We start from the raw sequence: 17,805 nt of genomic DNA, 5'->3' as shown, positions 1-17,805 counted from the left end.
CAGTAAATATAAACAATATTGTATTATAATAAAACTTGCTAAGAGACTAGAACTTAATTATTTCAACTATCAAAAAGAAAGGATAATTATGTAATAAGATAGAGGTGCCAATTATTGCTACAATGGCAACTATATTACAATATATAAATGTACGAAATTAACGTGTTGTATACCTTAAATTTATACAATGTTAAATGTCAAATATATTTCAATAAAAATAAACAGATAATGTTTGATGTAACTTTAGTTAGAAGTCTCCATCAGAAATCACAAAGAAATACTGATTTCTTTTTTTGAGTATTGGGTGACCATATAACTCATCTTAAATACTGGGATACTTTTAAGGGTAAAAGGGGATAATAATAATAATGATAATAGCACCACCAGGGCAACATGGATAAACCTAGACATTTGGTCACACTATAGAAGGAGAAGAAAAATTAGAATAACTATTCATACTGTGATGTTTATGGTTCTCATTTAGGAGAGGTAAAGAAAAAGGTGTGGTACGGTGTGCATATAAGGTCAGATTCTAGAGATAATTTCCTATGACATACTCACAGGAGCAAAGATTACAATTAAAATCCTAATTCTGGTATGCTAAAACAAACAAAAAGAAACTCACCTCCGGTTTGGGGATGAAAGCCTGACCTGGTATTGTCAAGATGTGCTGAACGTCGCAGAGGTACTGGGCCATGATGGAGAGGCGACTACGCTGCTTGCTTCCTGTACTGGCTGTAAGTCTCTGCACAAAGACACAAAGGAATTTTAGCAAGTAATTCATTCATTATCTATGAGCACTAGGTAGATTTTCTGAGATAAATTTTAAAAGCATAGGCTATCTGACATGATACAAAGCCAACATGGAGAATACTTTCCTCCAGTACTAACTGAGGTACATCTAAGAAGCGTGAATTATATCATATACCGTGCACTCAAAAAAATCATATAAGAAAACTTCCCTACCACTGGCTGTTGGGATTTTCAAACCACTGTTATATTATGTAGAAGATACTGTATGAAACAAGTAATCCATAAGTACTGATAAATGAAAAAGTTAGCAAGAATAATGAAGAACTAAAGATGCTTTAATTTTATGAACTACCCCAATATCTGCATGAACATTTTCAGGGGTGTGCTTTTCTTTACTTAAATGTAATAAAACCTTGAATATTCAGAACTATTGAAGAATTGGCTGTTTTTGCAACTAATTTTTACAAAAAACTAGGAATTTATTCTCTTAAGCACCCAAACTTTTTTTTTTTTTTTTTTTTGCGGTACGCAGGCCTCTCACTGTTGTGGCCTCTCCCGTTGCGGAGCACAGGCTCCGGACGCGCAGGCTCAGCGGCCATGGCTCACAGGCCCAGCTGCTCTGCGGCATGTGGGATCTTCCCGGACCAGGGCACGAACCCATGTCCCCTGCATCGGCAGGCGGACTCTCAACCACTGCGCCACCAGGGAAGCCCCAAACATTTTTATTTTAACATTAGGTATATTCAAATTAACTCATAAATACAATTTCAACCAATAACCGAAAAGGATTTTTAGAAAGAACTTTAAATTCCATATAAATTTCATATGAAAAAGCAAAGGGCCAAGACAGCCAGGATACTCCAGAAGAACATCAGGAACTGGGGGAACAGGGGGCAGAGGCTGCTGTGTGGAGATGAGGTGGGGGGGACTCGCCTTGCCAGATATCAAAATTAAGGCAGTATGGTATTGCTAGAGGTACAAACAGACCAATGGAACAAAAACCTTAGAAAGAGACCCAAGCACATGTGGACATTTGAACTGTGACAGATGTGAGGTAGCAGCTGCCAGTGGGAAAAGGAAGGATCCTTCAGCGATACTGTTGTAAACAGGAATGTACAAGGAGGACAATGGAGGTCCATATCTCACATCACAACCAAAAATAAATTCCAAGTGAATTAACAGGAAGTGAAAAATTTTTAATTTTTATAAGTAAATATCTATGACCTCCATGGTAAGGAAGAATTTCTTCATAATGAAAAAGCAGAAGCAAGAAAAGACTGATGTATTTTGTTCTATTTAAATTAAAAACTTCTGTGTAATAAAAATACTATAAAGGTAAGGCACAAACTGAGACAAGGTATTTGAAACTGATATCTGACAAAGGATTAGTGCTCAGAAGAAACTCCTATAGCTCCATAATCAAAAGATAAACAACTAATAGAAAATATGATGAGAAATACGGTAAGAGCAACCCCAATGAACCATAACCATAAACTATGTGTAAGTAAATTACAGATTAGGGACCTGCACATTAAAACCGTATGAGATACAGTTTCATATTCATGAAATGAACAAAATTTAAACAACAGAAAAAGAACCTGACAGAACCTAATACTGGCAACAATACGGAGCAGCAGGAATTCCCATACGCCGCTAGTGAGACGCGAAATTGGCACAAGCACTGTGGCCTATGATCTGGCAATATATATAGCAAAGCTAAAGTTGGGTAAACCCTGATGATCCTTTAGGTCTACCTTTATGAATATATCCTAGAGACCTGCTTCACAGGGAGATATGTACAGGGATATTCACTGCAACATTATACGTAGGATCCAAAAAAAAGTGGAAAAATATAAAGGTCCATCAATAGGTGAATAATTAAACTGTGGTAATTTTGACAATGGAATGCTAAATAATAGTTACAATGAATAACAAGAGACACCAACATAAATCCCAAATAGAGTAAACAATAATTGACAGAAAATATGTACAGTATGACTCCATTCACATCATAACTTCAAAAGATTATTTATTGTTTACTCTCTATGTGCATGTGTATATCTATCTATTTATATCTGTAGAGCAAGCAAAACATGTTCATGGGCATGATATCAATTTTAAGACAGTTCAATTCATAGGAGGGAAAAGGGGGATAGAAGAGGGCTCCAAACATATCTATTTCATTTCATAAAAGATATGAAAAATATGGCAGTATATTAAGATTGGACAAAGCTGAGTGGTGGATAAAACAATTAGGCATACTTATTTTTCTAAAATGTAGCCTGCTTCTCTACGTTCTTAGAACTCCCTGGACATTCTAAATCTCTTTTGAATGATAGAGTCAACATTACAAATACCAACAATTACTGGAATAATCCTGGGGCCAGGTATGCCTGTGCTGTGCCGTACTACTAAACAGTCAAAGACGGAGCGCTTTTTGAGTCACTGGGTTGGCCAAAAAGTTCATTTGTCCCCCCCCCGGCCCCCCCGCAAGATAGCTCTAGTAGCACTCAGCTGTCTTTAACTGCATTCGAAACAGATTTGTTAGATTGTGATAGCTGTCATATCAGCGTGCATTGAAAAAACCTTATCAAAACTGGTAAATTTTTGTGTAGCCATTTTAGTATTGAAGATTCAAGAAAAAAAGCGACATTTTCTGAATATTATGCTTTATTATTTCAAGAAAGGTAAAAACGGAACTGAAACGCAAAAAAAAGATTCGTGCCAGTGTATGGAGAAGGAGCTGTGACTGATCGAATGTGTCAATAGTGGTTTGTGAAGTTTCGTGCTGGAGATTTCTCGCTGGACGATGCTCCACGGTCAGGTAGACCAGCTGAAGTTGATAGCGATCAAATCGAGAAATTAATTGAGAACTCAACATTACACCACCCAGGAGCTAGCCAACGAACTCAACATATACAAATGAAGTGCTGAAAATCATTGGCACCAGCTTGGTTATATTCAACGCTTTGTTGTTTGGGTACCACATAAGTTAAGTGAAAAAAACCTTGACTGTATTTCCGCATGCAATTCCCTATTTAAATGTAATGAAAATGCTCCGTTTTTAAAACAAATTGTGGTGGGTGATGAAACGTAGATACTGCACAATAATGTGGAATGGAAGAGATTGTGGGGCAAACAAAATGAACCATCACCACTCCAAAGGCTGGTCTTCATCCAAAGAAGGTGATGTCGTGTACATGGTGGGAATGGAAGGGAGTCCTCTATTGTGAGCTCCTTCCAGAAAACTAGACGATTAATTCCAACATGTACTGCTCCCAATTAGACCAACTGAAAGCAGCGCTCAATGAAAAGCGTCCGGAATTAGTCAACAGAAAATGCATAATCTTCCATCAGGACAATGCAAGACCACATGTTTCTCCGATGACCAGGCAAAAACCGTTACAGCTTGGCTGGGAAGTTCTGATTCCTCCGCCATATTCACCAGGCATTGCACCTTTGGATTTCCGATTACTTCAGTCTTTACAAAATTCTCTTAATGGAAAAAATTTCAATTCCTTGGAAGACTGTAAAAGGCACCTGGAACAGTTCTTTGCTCAAAAAGATAATAAGTTTGGGGAAGATGGAATTGTGAAGTTGCCTGAAAAATGGCAGAAGGTAGTGGAGTACATTGTTCAATAAAGTTCTTGGTAAAAATGAAAAATGTGTCTTTTATTTTTACTTAAAAACCGAAGGAATCTTTTGGCCAACCCAATATATTTACTGTGCTGGGTGTTTCTCTTTCCTGCTTCACTGTCACGTGTCAAACTCTAATAGTCCCTTTTACTTTGCTGCTTCTAACCAGCTGTGGGCATGAACACCACATAATTTGGCTTGTAAAAGCTTTGCCTTAGGTAAGATTTAAAAATAGGCTTTAATCTGAGATGCTGAGAAAATTTCCTATGGGCAAAGTTAACTGTAGATTTTGTAGCATATTTTGTTACTTAGAAGCCATCCCTCATCTCAACCCTTTTTACTTTAGATTACCTGGCTCTTGTCTGTATTTGGACAGTTAAAATTACCGGGAAGTCAAGTTAAGACAAGTGATGAGTGGCTACAGTATATATAACAAAATAAATTCTTCCCTTCTAAAATGTAAAGCCGAGAACTGTACATATTCTCATGCAAATATCAAAAACAGGGCTTCCCTGGTGGCGCAGTGGTTGAGAGTCCGCCTGCCGATGCAGGGGACACGGGTTCGTGCCCCGGTGTGGGAGGATCCCACATGCCGCGGAGCGGCTGGGCCCGTGAGCCATGGCCACTGAGCCTGCGCGTCCGGAGCCTGTTGCTCCGCAACGGGAGAGGCCACAACAGTGAGAGGCCCGCGTACCGCAAAAAAAAAAAAAAAAAAAAAAAATCAAAAACAAAGACAAATAATGGAAGTACAGATTTAAGTTAAAGAATAAGCTTATGGATCAAATGGTCAAAAATATTTCTAGTTCTTTATAAAGAAAAAAGGAACTTTACCACTGGCATAAGATTCAAAATTTTTAAAATGCATTGTGCAAACCGGCAGCATTCAAAGCCGTTGTGTAAAACTAAAATGCAGCATGAACATAATCACAAAATTAGAAAATAAACCAAAAGAAATGCCCAGACTTAAATGATCTCATCCTGGATTTTCTTCCAGTATTTTACTTTACATCTGAAAGGTGTGTTCCCACTGAAGAGAATTTAAAAATCACTTTAACCAAAAAGCAAACCAGGGAGGCATGGGTGGTAAGCTAATTTGCTATAAAGACACACTTAAGTACAATATATTTCACCTAGAGTGCTATGTATCCAGTTATGCCAGGGGAAGGGGTGTCCTGATAGACACCTATCCAGTGTAACCCATCCAATCTTTGTAGCAAATACACACACAGGCTGTGGAGATGAAAATATGTGAATCACATCTTATAACTTAGAAGAAAGCAGCACACATACCTGTCCCTAATTTATTAAGGAAAAATTCAAGCCACAAACCAGAAAGCTCTGCAAAAAGATTGCATTAAACGCTAGCATAAGAGTTAAACGGTCGATCAACCACTCAAACATGAATTGATGTTTCTTTGATAGATGTACTGCAGGTAAAGCTATGAAAATTCAAACTCCATCACAGGATAGATTTGAAAAGCAAAAGCCCAGGGAATCAAACCAGGTAATTTTTCAGTAAAAAGAAAAACTCTTAACCCTTAAGCTTTTAAAAAATTCTGATTGAATATAAGAAAAACAACGGGTCCAAGAATTCACAAGGACAGTGTTGTTTATTTTCCTATTCATCTAAAATAATTGTAAGTACAAATAGAAAAATTAGGCTTATACTTGAGAAGCTGCACAGCCAAACACCAGGGACGATGAGAACTAGATAATTAACGGAGAGGTGATTTCCTCCCCGCCAGGGATGTGACCATTCACCAGCCAGGGTCCCCTGGAGATGGCAGGAGATGAAGAGGCTGATGCTGGACCCAGAAAGAAAAGACCACAGGTCTGGCCACAGAAAGAACGTGAACATCGTGACTTCAGCAGAAAACATATGACCTGTGTTCAAGTTCAGCTTTCCCTGTAACTAGCTCCACAACCTGTGGAAGACATTAAACCACTTGGAACCTCAGTTTCATCATCTATGAGATTTGTTAAGGTCTCATTTATTGCTACACAGTCTGATTCTATTTTATGAGCTGTTAACTTTAAACTGTCTACACGCCTCATAATGTGTGAGCTGAATTCTTAAATTTACACCCTGTAGTCTTAAGAGGAACATGCTCATTTCTGTTCTGTAACTCACAAAGCGAAGCCAAGCAAATGTTTAAAAGTGCTTTCTGTGGCTAAATACAAAATTACAAATATGACAGTGTCAAGAACAAACAGAGTTTACATAAGACAATGCTGCTTAGTTTCCCACTGAAACTTTCACTTGCAAAAATCAGTCAGAGGAGCAGTGTTATCTACACTTCCAAAGCACTCCGTTAATTACAGACTCAATACAAACTCTTCTCAATATTAATACTAAAATCAACTTTTTGTTAAAGAAAAATAATTGCGTACGGTTAAGTGGAAGCAACACTATTATTAATAAGCACAACTGACACTCAGTCATTGAAAATGTTATCCCACCTCTTCAGCCTCTGTTCCTTTGCTCTTTCCCCCCAAAGAATCAGAGTACATAGTATTTTGCATTTCTATTGTGTTACTGAAGAACAGAAATACCATAATAATCCTGTCAGCTGAGAAAGAAAAACCAAGGACAAATCCAAAAGCTGAGAAAATAAGAACTATTAGCATGGCCTCAATTCAAACCAACAGAAGAGAATTAACAGAGTCACGAGGAGGAGACGACTAGGACCTTAGGAAAAAGAGGATGTCATCTTAGAGTTTCTAACAAACACAAAAGGGTCCGAATTTTTGTGATGGATTTTATAGCCAAATAATCTAAAACAAAGTTTTTCCAACTGTGGCGTTATTGACATTTTGGGCTGGTTAGTGCTGAGTAATTCTTTGCTGTGGGGGACTGTCCTGTGCACTGAAGGATGTTTATCAGCATCCCTAACCTCTATCCACTAGATGCCAGAAGCATTCCCAACATTAAAAAACCAAAAACCTCAGAACATCCAGTATCTTGTCAAAAATTATCAGGCTTGCAAAGAAGCGGAAAAACGGGACACATAGCAAAGAGGGTGGGCAAAGTCAACTGGTAAAACAGTACAGAAATGACAGAGGTAATGAAATTAGTAGGCAAAGATCTTAAAATAGCTATTACAGATATTATACATATGCATAAGGATGCCAAGGAAAGCATGAACATAATGAGAGAAAGGGAAGATATAATAAGACTCAAATGAAACTTTTAGAGATAAAAATACAATATCTGAAATGAAAAATAAACTGAGTAAAATTAACAACGGATTAGACACTGCAGAAAAGAGTGGTAAATTTAAAGCTGCAGAATGATCCAGCATTGCCACTTTCAGGTTTATACCCTAAATAAATCTTGCCTATGTGCACCAGTTGACATCAAAATAGGAATGTTCATGACAGTTGTTTGTGATAATCAAACACTGAAACTAATGCAGGGTCCCGAAACAGGAAAATGGACACATAAATCTGACAGATAAATAGTCAAAGAGTGGGTAGTAAATAGCTGTACAAATAAACTACAGCTATGAACATGAGCAGATCAGGATAAAAAGAATACACGTTGTATGAACCCACCTGTATAAAGTTAAAAAATGGACAGAACTAAAGTATATTAATTCTACAGATAAGAATCTATGCGATAAACTATGCAGGGAATAATAATTCGCAAACTCATGGTATAGATTATCTTGGTAGCAGGTGGGGGACAGGAGATGTAATCAGAATGAGGTATAGAAGAGGGTGTCAAAGATGTTTATAATTTAATTATTAACTTGACTTGGGTGGTAGAGATTCATATGTTCTTTTTATTAAGCCATACGTACACAAAGCCATGCATATACATTATATACTCGTTTGTATTTATATGTCATAATGACTTTTTTAAAAAATGCTTATAGTCTACAGATTCCCTCCTTAAACCTCTGCACTTCAAAAACTGCTCTCATCTGCTCTGAGGGTTTATTTTCTAGAGAGACAAACTTGGAACACTCCAGCCATGGGAATGCCTAGCAGGCTTATTAGCTGAATCAAAGTCTATCTATTGAATAATAAGACATGCAGCCGCCTTCCCTTTCTCAACTCCAAATTATCACATTCTTTTTATTTGGTAATTTGATCACATGATAAAATAGCCAGAAAAAGTTAAAACTTACCTCTGCCACTTCCTTTTGAAAAGTCAAAGTCATCTGGGTTCTGCCATAAGCAAAAGGTCCATTTCTATGAGAAACGTTTTCAAGCCATTTGATAATCAGTGGAGTTGATACACTAAAAGGCAGATTTCCAATAATATGTACATTTGGAGGATCTGTTTGGCATAAGAAAAAAAACTTGGAATGATTATTTCATCAATATATTCTGAATACAATTTTAGCTAAGAGTAAAATCAAACTGGATATTAACAGCATCAAACAAAAATATACAAAAAGATATGGCTGAGTATTTTCCAGTCCATTTATTCTTCAGAAGCCGTGTTTTCTCACAATCCGCTTTGAATTATCAAGGGAAAAAAATCCTACCTAATTACTATTCAGTCAGTCAAAGTCTTCAGGTTTTGGCTTAGGAAAAATATGAAAAAGAACTGGTTTGAGGGAAAGGATCATTTGCTTTGGACATGATGAGGTCAAAGTTCCTATGGGGCACCCAGATGAAGCTGTCAGATACCTAGGCAGGGGATACAGGCTGGACATGAAGATTAAGTGTGTGCAGTATATACATGGTAAGTGAAACCACAGGGGAGGAGCAATCCAGGCAAACCTGCTGCATGGGAACAGCAGATTCCACCCCTTCCCCCCAGCTCAGAAACAACATGTAAGATGTGGCTGGAAAAATAACCACCAGCAAAGAATACTTAGAGAAAGCTCCCAACAATGTAAAAGGAGGAATAGGAGCGCCTGGTATCGGGAAGACAGGAGCAGAGAAATAGTCTAGAAGAGAGTAACAGTCAGATTAATGCCAGGGAACTTGAGATGGATTGAAGCAGGCAGTTAGGTCGGTTGTCACTGTGTCTGTGATGGGCTGGGCAGGCAGAAACCTGAAGGCTGGTGCCGAGAAGAGGACAGTGGGAGCCTGGCGTGCAGCGGCCAGAGACGAGGGGGGCAGCCGTGGGGGCATGCCAGAATCGCTCCTCCAGGTGTTCTGAGGGGTTTTATGGGCAAGAAACACACCCCATTTATCTATGTATTCCAAGGAGCTGGCACATAGCAGGTACCCAGTAAACACTGTTTGTGAATGAAGAGCACCTTGGTTAGGCATTGAATGTGACAGACAATGGAAATAAAGTTAGAAAGGTGTGGGTACAGCTTGGTTCACTAAAACACTTCTTTTTTCACCACTTGGAAAAAGTAACACTTTATAGTTCATTCCATCCTTATATGGTATCATAAAAATAGAAAGTTTATTTGAACAGAACCCAAAGTATCTGAAAAATATCAGGTAAATAAATTAGAATTATAAAATCAAATTACTTTATCTTACTTTGGAACAAAGTGGAAAAGCAGAAAAAAACTGCAATGTGCATTACCTATTTAATTCTATTCATTTAATTTTTAATATAAATATATAATAAACATTTATAATGTATAATAAATAACATAACTATTTGTGATCTAAATAATTACAAAAGAAAATAAGAAAACCAACCCAAAAGTCACTTACCATCCTCCCACTGTCTTTTGAGACTTTCTGGAAAAGCATTTTCTATCTTAAATGTCAAGACATCTCCATGGACAATTCTCAGTTTTCCAGGTGCTGCATCAGAAAGCATCTAGTTTACAAAAAGGTCAATAAAATGAGCTCATACACTTTGGAGAAGAGTAGAACTATTTTTTTTTTCTTCAAGTCTGTGCATCGTTAAATAAATCTGAAAAGCCAGACTAAGAATGATCATTAATGAACTAATAGCATGCTGTGTCAACTGCGTCCACTGCCAACAGGCAACTGTGGTGTTTGACTTTCAACACATAAGAATGACTGGGGATAGTGGCAGATACTAGTATAACAATAGCTTATAACATCACAAGTAATACATTATCTTAATTCTGACCCGCAGAATGACTTGTATTTCTGTACAGATTTAGCAAAAACTCAACTCTTACCTGTCTTTTTAAATTACAGACTAAGCAGTCTCCCAAGGCAACAGAAATAAAACCAAAAATAAACAAATGGGACCTAATCAAACTTACAAGCTTTTGCACAGCAGAGGAAACCATAAACAATACAACCTACAGAATGGGAGAAAATATTTGCAAACGATGTGACCCATAAGGGCTTAATTTCCAAAATATACAAACAGCTCATACAACTCAACAACAACAAAAAAACCCAATCAAAAAATGGGCAGAAGACCTAAACAGACATTTCTCCAAAGAACACATACAGATGGCCAATAGGCACATGAAAAGATGTTCAACACTGCTCATCATTAGAGAAATGCAAATCAAAACTGCAATGAGGTATCACCTCACACCGGTCAGAATGGCCATCATCAAAAAGTCTACAAATAACAAACGCCGGAGAGGGTGTAGAGAAAAGGGAACCCTCCTACACTGTTGGTGGGAATGTAAGTTGGTGTAGTCAATGTGGAAAACAGTACGGAGGTTCCTTAGAAAACTAAAAATAGAATTGCCATATGACCCAGCAATCCCACTCCTGAGCATATATTCAGACAAAACTATAATTCAAAAAGATACATGCACCCTAATGTTCACAGTGGCACTATTCACAATAGTCAAGACATGGAAACAACCTAAATGTCCATCGACAGATGAATGGATAAAGAAGATGTGGTACATATATACAATGGAATACTATACTCAGCCACAAAAAAGAACGAAATAATGCCATTTGCAGCAACACTGATGCAACTAGAGATTATCATACTAAGTGAAGTCAGAAAGGAAAAGACAAATAGCATATGGTAACACATGTAGAATCTAAAATATGACACAAATGAACCTATCTTGAAACAAACAGAATCACGGACATAGAGAACAGACTGGTGGTTGCCAAGGGAGGAAGGGGGAGTGGGGAATGGAAGGATTGAGAGTTTGGGGTTAGCAGATTCAAGCTATTATACGTAGGATGGATAAACACCAAGGTCCTACTGTGTAGCACAGGGAACTATATTCAATATTCTATGATAAACCATAATGGAAAATAATATAAAAAAAGAACGTATATATATGTATAACCAAATCAGTCTGCCGTACAACAGAAATTAACACAACATTGTAAGCCAACTATACTTCAATTAAAAATTATTGATAAAAAATAAATTAGAGACTAAGGACATTATAATGAAATACTGAGAATTAATTAGGAGCAAATCATAGGAGAGATGGACTTAATTCAACTAAATCTTTGTAGCCTAAATATATACAAAGGATTCTACATATTACCAAGATCTTTAACTTAATCGACGACTAGAGTCAAACAAGCAGAAAGTCATGTGTTGTCGCCAAGCTGTACATGGCAGAGTCTGAATCACTTCCTTGACCAGAGTACCCCTAAAGTACTTCTGATCCACAGGCACTTGCAACCTAATGAATTACCCTGTATGGTTTTTTTTTTTTTTTTTTTTTTGTGGTACGCGGGCCTCTTACTGTTGTGGCCTCTCCCGTTGCGGAGCACAGGCTCCGGAAGCGCAGGCTCAGCGGCCATGGCTCACGGGCCCAGCCGCTCCACGGCATGTGGGATCTTCCCGGACCGGGGCACGAACCCGTGTCCCCTGCATCGGCAGGCGGACTCTCAACCACTGCACCACCAGGGAAGCCCACCCTGCATGTTTTAACAAAAGCTACCTCTCAGCCTATTTCTACCTTCCACTATTTGCTTTCCTTCCTCTTCCTTCAGTTTTTCTGAGTAAAAAAGAAAAATAAATAAAGGAAAAACGTACTCTTTCCTTAATCTTTTTTTTTCCCTCCATCTCATCCATCTTCGCATCACATCTTAAGAAATGCTCTTAAAATACTGAAGTGCTGGCACCTAACTAAAAAGAGCCTTACAGCTAAGCCATCTATAAATTTGCATTGTGTTAAGTGCCCTGGACCCAACACAAAGCTTGATTCTTTAAGTCCTTAGTTAAAAAACAAACAACAACAAAAAAAACAGATGCAATCCCTGAGCTTATAAAGCTCAACATGCAGGAGTGACTAAAATCAATGAAAATAAACACATCTAAAGTAGGTTACAAAGGAAGAGGTAACCCTCTACCCACATTAAATCTCAGCTCACGGAGCTCAGAGAACCTTGGCTCCAATTCAAGGAACTTTTGCCCTGAGCATCCCTTGGACCTTCTTCTCTAGCTCAATTAAAGCTAACTAATTCTCCTAACTCTCCTCTTCACTAACTGAGGCAACTGAGGATGGATGAAAGCACCACCACAGAAGCCAGAGAGGAGACATGGACCAGGGCACCCAGTTGTAGATCACTTACACCTTTGGGGCAGCAATGTGTCTTGCACATGCTTCTTGAGAGCACTGTGTATTACAATTATGTATACTTAAGTTTCTTTTCCCTGCAACAACATAGGTCCCTTAAGGGCACCTGTTTCTTATCTAGCTTAATATCCCCTACAGCTGCAATAGTACGCAGTAGTGCTTCATATATATTTGATGAATAAGTGAATGCTCAAATGGCATTCAGTTTTCTGTGAAGCTGGAATACTCCTCTCCTAGCCTGTGAGATTTGGGGCTCCCAAAATTTGTAGGGTCCAGAAACCTGCAAAGATTTATTTCACTGATAAATCAATTAGAAGTTGAGAAATGCATAGCTGAAATGCATATACTAATTAGAGGCTAAACATTTTAAGTCTGGGAATCATCTGCTTTGATACATTTAGCCATGGTAGTTCGGCAAAAATAATTGCGTACCTCTGATATTAATGTACTTATGGATTATTTTAAGTTACCAAGATTTGCTAAAACTTAATCTGATGAGTTCCAGACAACTAATCTTAGAAAATATAATAACCTCAATATACCATAAAAATAAAAAAGGAGATAGCTCTCTATGGGACAGGTTCTTACTGTATAAAAACTGTGTATTTAATGTTAGCATTTACCATCACTGAAGAACTTAAAATTTTTTTCTATAATTATGCTTCACATAATTAAAACAAATAAGCATACCAAAAACTAAGAGGCAGAACTAAAAGTTTATGTTTCACATGTCAATATATAGAAAGTAATGAAGTAATCAGTAATTAAGATTAAAACAATGTAAATTTGGCTTTTTGGCATTAATCTACATGCTCTGATAACCAAGTTTGAAGTGTTAATTTTTTCCACCTTGACACACACAGCTGCATACCAGAAACCTGATATAATACACATTCACCTTCCTTTTCTAAGTTTAAAGTTGCTTTTTTTTTTTGGATTCCCCTTCAGGCGTAAGTGTCAGTCTGTGAAACAGCAAGTCGTCCTGTCCTTTAAAAGGTCTACCGTTTCCAGGACCACTCTGTAGCTTAATCTTCCCCTTTCCCACTCCCCACTGCAGAAGGAATGAATGCTGGTGTTCAGTTTTATGGCAAGGCCCTGAAGCAATTATGGAGGCCAAAAAAAAGAAAATGCTATACAAACTGAAACGACAGCATGATTACAGACAGCAGCCATTTCAACACCTGATGATATTCAGCAATGACATAGAAAGACCTTCTAACTAACCACTAATAGAGGAAAATGTTTTCATCATCATAATGATGTTTGGGGAACGACGAAGGGGTGGGAAAGATCACTATTACAACCCTTCAAGAATAACACTTCAAAACATTGGAGGTGTTGCCTCATAATGTGCTCAAAGGCACAGCTATGAATGCACACACTTGATTACAGCCAAATGGGTATTTATAGACACTCAAATTATTCTATCATTTTTATTTTAGTTTCCAATCCTATATTCTTCCAAAATGAGGCATGAGTAAGCTTTGAGTAAAAAATATTCATTAAATAAAGCTGTAAAAGAAGAAAGAAAGCCAAACCACGATAGGAGAAACATGCATGTAAATCGTGAGAGCTTTACATCGTAACAATCCTGGAGATGTTAGATCTCACAGCTGACATACTGAATTATATCATTTTCACTCAGTATTGGAAGTAATTATACCCAGTTTCCAAGAGATCATGTGTTTTTCTGGTATTAAGTTTTGTAAAGGGTACAAGGAACAAACAGAGAATGCCTTTAATAAAAGTGAGAAAACAAATGCAAAAGTATTCTTCACATGGTCACCTAAAAATCTCTCTCCTCTAACAAGTCAAGGTCTTAGTGAATGCTTTCTGTGGGGGGCAAGTAGCTATGGTCTAACTAGATAGTTTGCTGGTGATCTAATTTGATGAGGAAAGAACTTATACCCAATTATAAGGTACTTATGCCCAATTACCAATTCCTTGAGAAAAACTGTATCAAATAGCCATTTTGTATGTTTTATGCCACCTTCTCATGGTGAGGGGCTCATGGCAGCCAACACTGTACAGTGGGCTAAAGATTAATTACCCAGCCCAGTGATACTACCTTCCTTCTAACTTGCCACAAAGTAGGAACCCAAACACTGTTGAAATAAGGGCTGGACAAAACTGTTAGGCAAACTATATGATAAGGGATCTACAGTATGAAACACAATAGGTGAAAAAAAGTTTTTTTTATTATATAGAACACAGAGAAAAGACTAATGCTATTATTCAAAAGGAATTTAAGATAATGTTACAAATGACTTTTCTAAGGGTGAAGATTACAGCATGATTTCAAAAAGTCAGCCTGCTTTGCTTTTTAAACAGGACCAGAACATGTACAGTAGAAACTCACTTACTCAGACTCATCAAGGAATTAGATGTTTGATTTAATAAATTTTCTATTCAACCAATGTAACTCCTTTAGGTGTTAACATTTCTTCAACAGAAACACACAGGTGGAAATCTTTCTAAACTGTATTGTACAATTCTCTTCCTACCCCACGAACAATGCACCCAATTTCACCCTTTCTTGATGACTTGGGTCACTGCTGCCTGTAGAGCAAAGGCCTCAGTGGTTATGATCCCTTAGTGCTGTGCTTTCTTTCAGTTTTATATTTGCTTTTTATAGCTTTTCTGCCACAGTAATAATTGTTACTTCCTGCTCTTGTCAGTGGGTCTGCTTCTAGCATTGATCTCTGTACTTACGACTTACAGTGGACTAGGAAAGCACTTTGGCTGTAAGTCACCTTTTGCTAATTGGTTGAGTGCTGTCTATGTTATGATTAACTACGGTTATAGCTATATCAAGTAACTTACATGTGTAAAGTATGTAATTATCACAACAGAAAGTCCTCCTTATTTAAAATTTGCTAGTGACGAAAGAATTTCAAAATTCTACTACCTCTGATTAAAAACAGCTCCTTTTGTCAGGATGACTAGATTACTTTATATGTCCCTTTACAAGACGACAGGGAAGGAGAATAGTTATAATAGCAACCGTTTATTGACTACTGGCAATAGGCCTGGCTCTTTACATAAATTTCTATCTATCCTTGTAATAACAACAAAAGATAACTATCATTCCCATGCTGCAGATAAGAAAGCTGAAGCTACAAAAGATTCAAAGGCAAGCTCAGGGTCACAAAGCTAGTGAGTGACATATATGATATCTGAACATGAGCCTATTTGATTCTCAGTGCCATGAACTCTCTACTTTGCCTATCAAGAAATAATCACTCTATTTACCTACTATAAAATCCCAGAGCTAATACTAACAATAATCAATGCCTTACTATCTCCAAAATTCCATGAAATAAACACATAACTTAACGGTCAGGAAGACTCCTAGAGCTTCTTACTCTGGTCGAGATGAAATACAGGAGACCAGATACATTCTTTTGCCTTAAATGAGAAACGGACAAAATAGTTGAGGCAATATTCAGACACTGGACAACAGGAAGTGCAGGAAAACCTGCAGATCCAAGAAGCTCTCACTGCCCCACATGCAAGAAACATGAAGAAAATGACACCAAGGCACATCATGATGAAAATGCTCAAAACCAGTGATAAAGAAAAAAATCTTAAAAACAGCCAGAGAAAAAAGACAGAAGCAAAGATAAGAATGACAGCAGGGCTTCCCTGGTGGCACAGTGGTTGAGAGTCTGCCTGCCGATGCAGGGGACACGGGTTCGTGCCCCGGTCCGGGAAGATCCCACATGCCGCGGAGCGGCTGGGCCCGTGAGCCATGGCCACTGAGCCTGCGCGTCCGGAGTCTGTGCTCCGCAACGGGAGAGGCCACAACAGTGAGAGGCCCGCGTACCACAAAAAAAAAAAAAAAAAAGATCTTGAGATGGGGAAATAAGCCTAAATTATCGAAGTGGGTCCAATGTAATCACAAAGGTGATGAGAGGCAGGAGGATTAGAGGCAATAGTAGAGATGTAGAAGTGAGAGGTACATGAGCTAATGATGGCAGGTGGCCTCTAGAAGCTGAAAAAGGCAAGGAAACATTCTCCCTTGAAGCCTCCAGCAGAATACAGCCCTGCTGACCTTGCTTTTAGACTTCTGACACCCAGAACTGTAGGATAAAAATTTGTCACTTTAAGCTACTGAATTTGTGGTAATTTGTTACAGCAACAATAGAAAACTAATACATAAGGCAGAGATGGCCAGAGTGGTGGGAAAAATGCAAGATCCACTACACACTTGCCTCTGAGAAACACACTTAAAATATAAAAACAGAAATAGGTAAAAAGCGTGGAAAAGATATACCATTCTAACACTAATCAAAAGAAAGACGGAATGGCTATATTAATATCAGACAATGCAGATTTCAGAGGAAAGAATATCACCAGGGATCAGGAAGTTCATTTCAAAATGATAAAGAAGTCAATCCATAACAAAGATATAACAATCCTAAATGTTTATGCACCTAAAAACGGTGTTTAAAAATAGGTGAAACAAAAACCGATAGGAGAGACAGACAAATCTGCAATTAGAGTACAAGATTTCAATACCTTTCTCTCAATAAATGATTGAACAAGTAGACAGAAAATCACTAAGGAGATAGAAGACTTGAGTAATGCCAACTGACCTAATTGAAATTTATGCTGCATCCAACAACAGCAGAATGCATATTCTTTTCAAGAAACGTTTACCAAGACAGATCATATTCCACATGCCATGAACAAGTCTGAATTAATAAAAAATGATTCGACTCATGCAAAGTATGTTCTCTGATTACAATGAAATTAAACTAGAATAACAGAAAGAGGTCTGAAAAGCCCCCAAATTTGCAAACTAAATGATACACTTCTAAATAATCCACAAGTCAAATAAGAAACTATAAGGGAAATCTGAGCTAAAGTCTTTCTTTAATATCTCAAAAAATATTAACAAGAAAAAGGAAATTAGAAAGTATTCTGAATGCAATGAAAATGAAAACAACATATCAAAATTTGTAGGATTCTCCTAAAGGTGTACTGAGAGGGAAAT

At 37.7% G+C, this 17,805-nt stretch overlaps 1 protein-coding gene across 2 annotated transcripts in view; it reads right to left on the bottom strand.

The window, feature by feature from the left end:
* TFB1M (transcription factor B1, mitochondrial) overlaps positions 1-17,805 on the bottom strand; it is a 63,171-nt gene that overhangs the window by 36,298 nt on the left and 9,068 nt on the right. For both annotated transcript variants that reach the window (XR_004352534.1, XM_032651244.1), the window contains exons 3-5: positions 10,024-10,132; positions 8,523-8,674; positions 626-745 (exon numbers count right to left, since the gene is read on the bottom strand). Coding sequence is in view for 1 of the 2 variants with exons in the window: in XM_032651244.1 (XP_032507135.1) it covers positions 626-745; positions 8,523-8,674; positions 10,024-10,132 (381 nt within the window). In the remaining variant the exon portion in view is untranslated. The remainder of the gene's footprint in view (positions 1-625; positions 746-8,522; positions 8,675-10,023; positions 10,133-17,805) is intronic.

Source organism: Phocoena sinus, chromosome 12 (genome assembly GCF_008692025.1).
Source record: "Phocoena sinus isolate mPhoSin1 chromosome 12, mPhoSin1.pri, whole genome shotgun sequence".
NCBI lineage: Eukaryota > Metazoa > Chordata > Mammalia > Artiodactyla > Phocoenidae > Phocoena > Phocoena sinus.
This window is presented reverse-complemented; position numbering and strand designations above follow the sequence as displayed.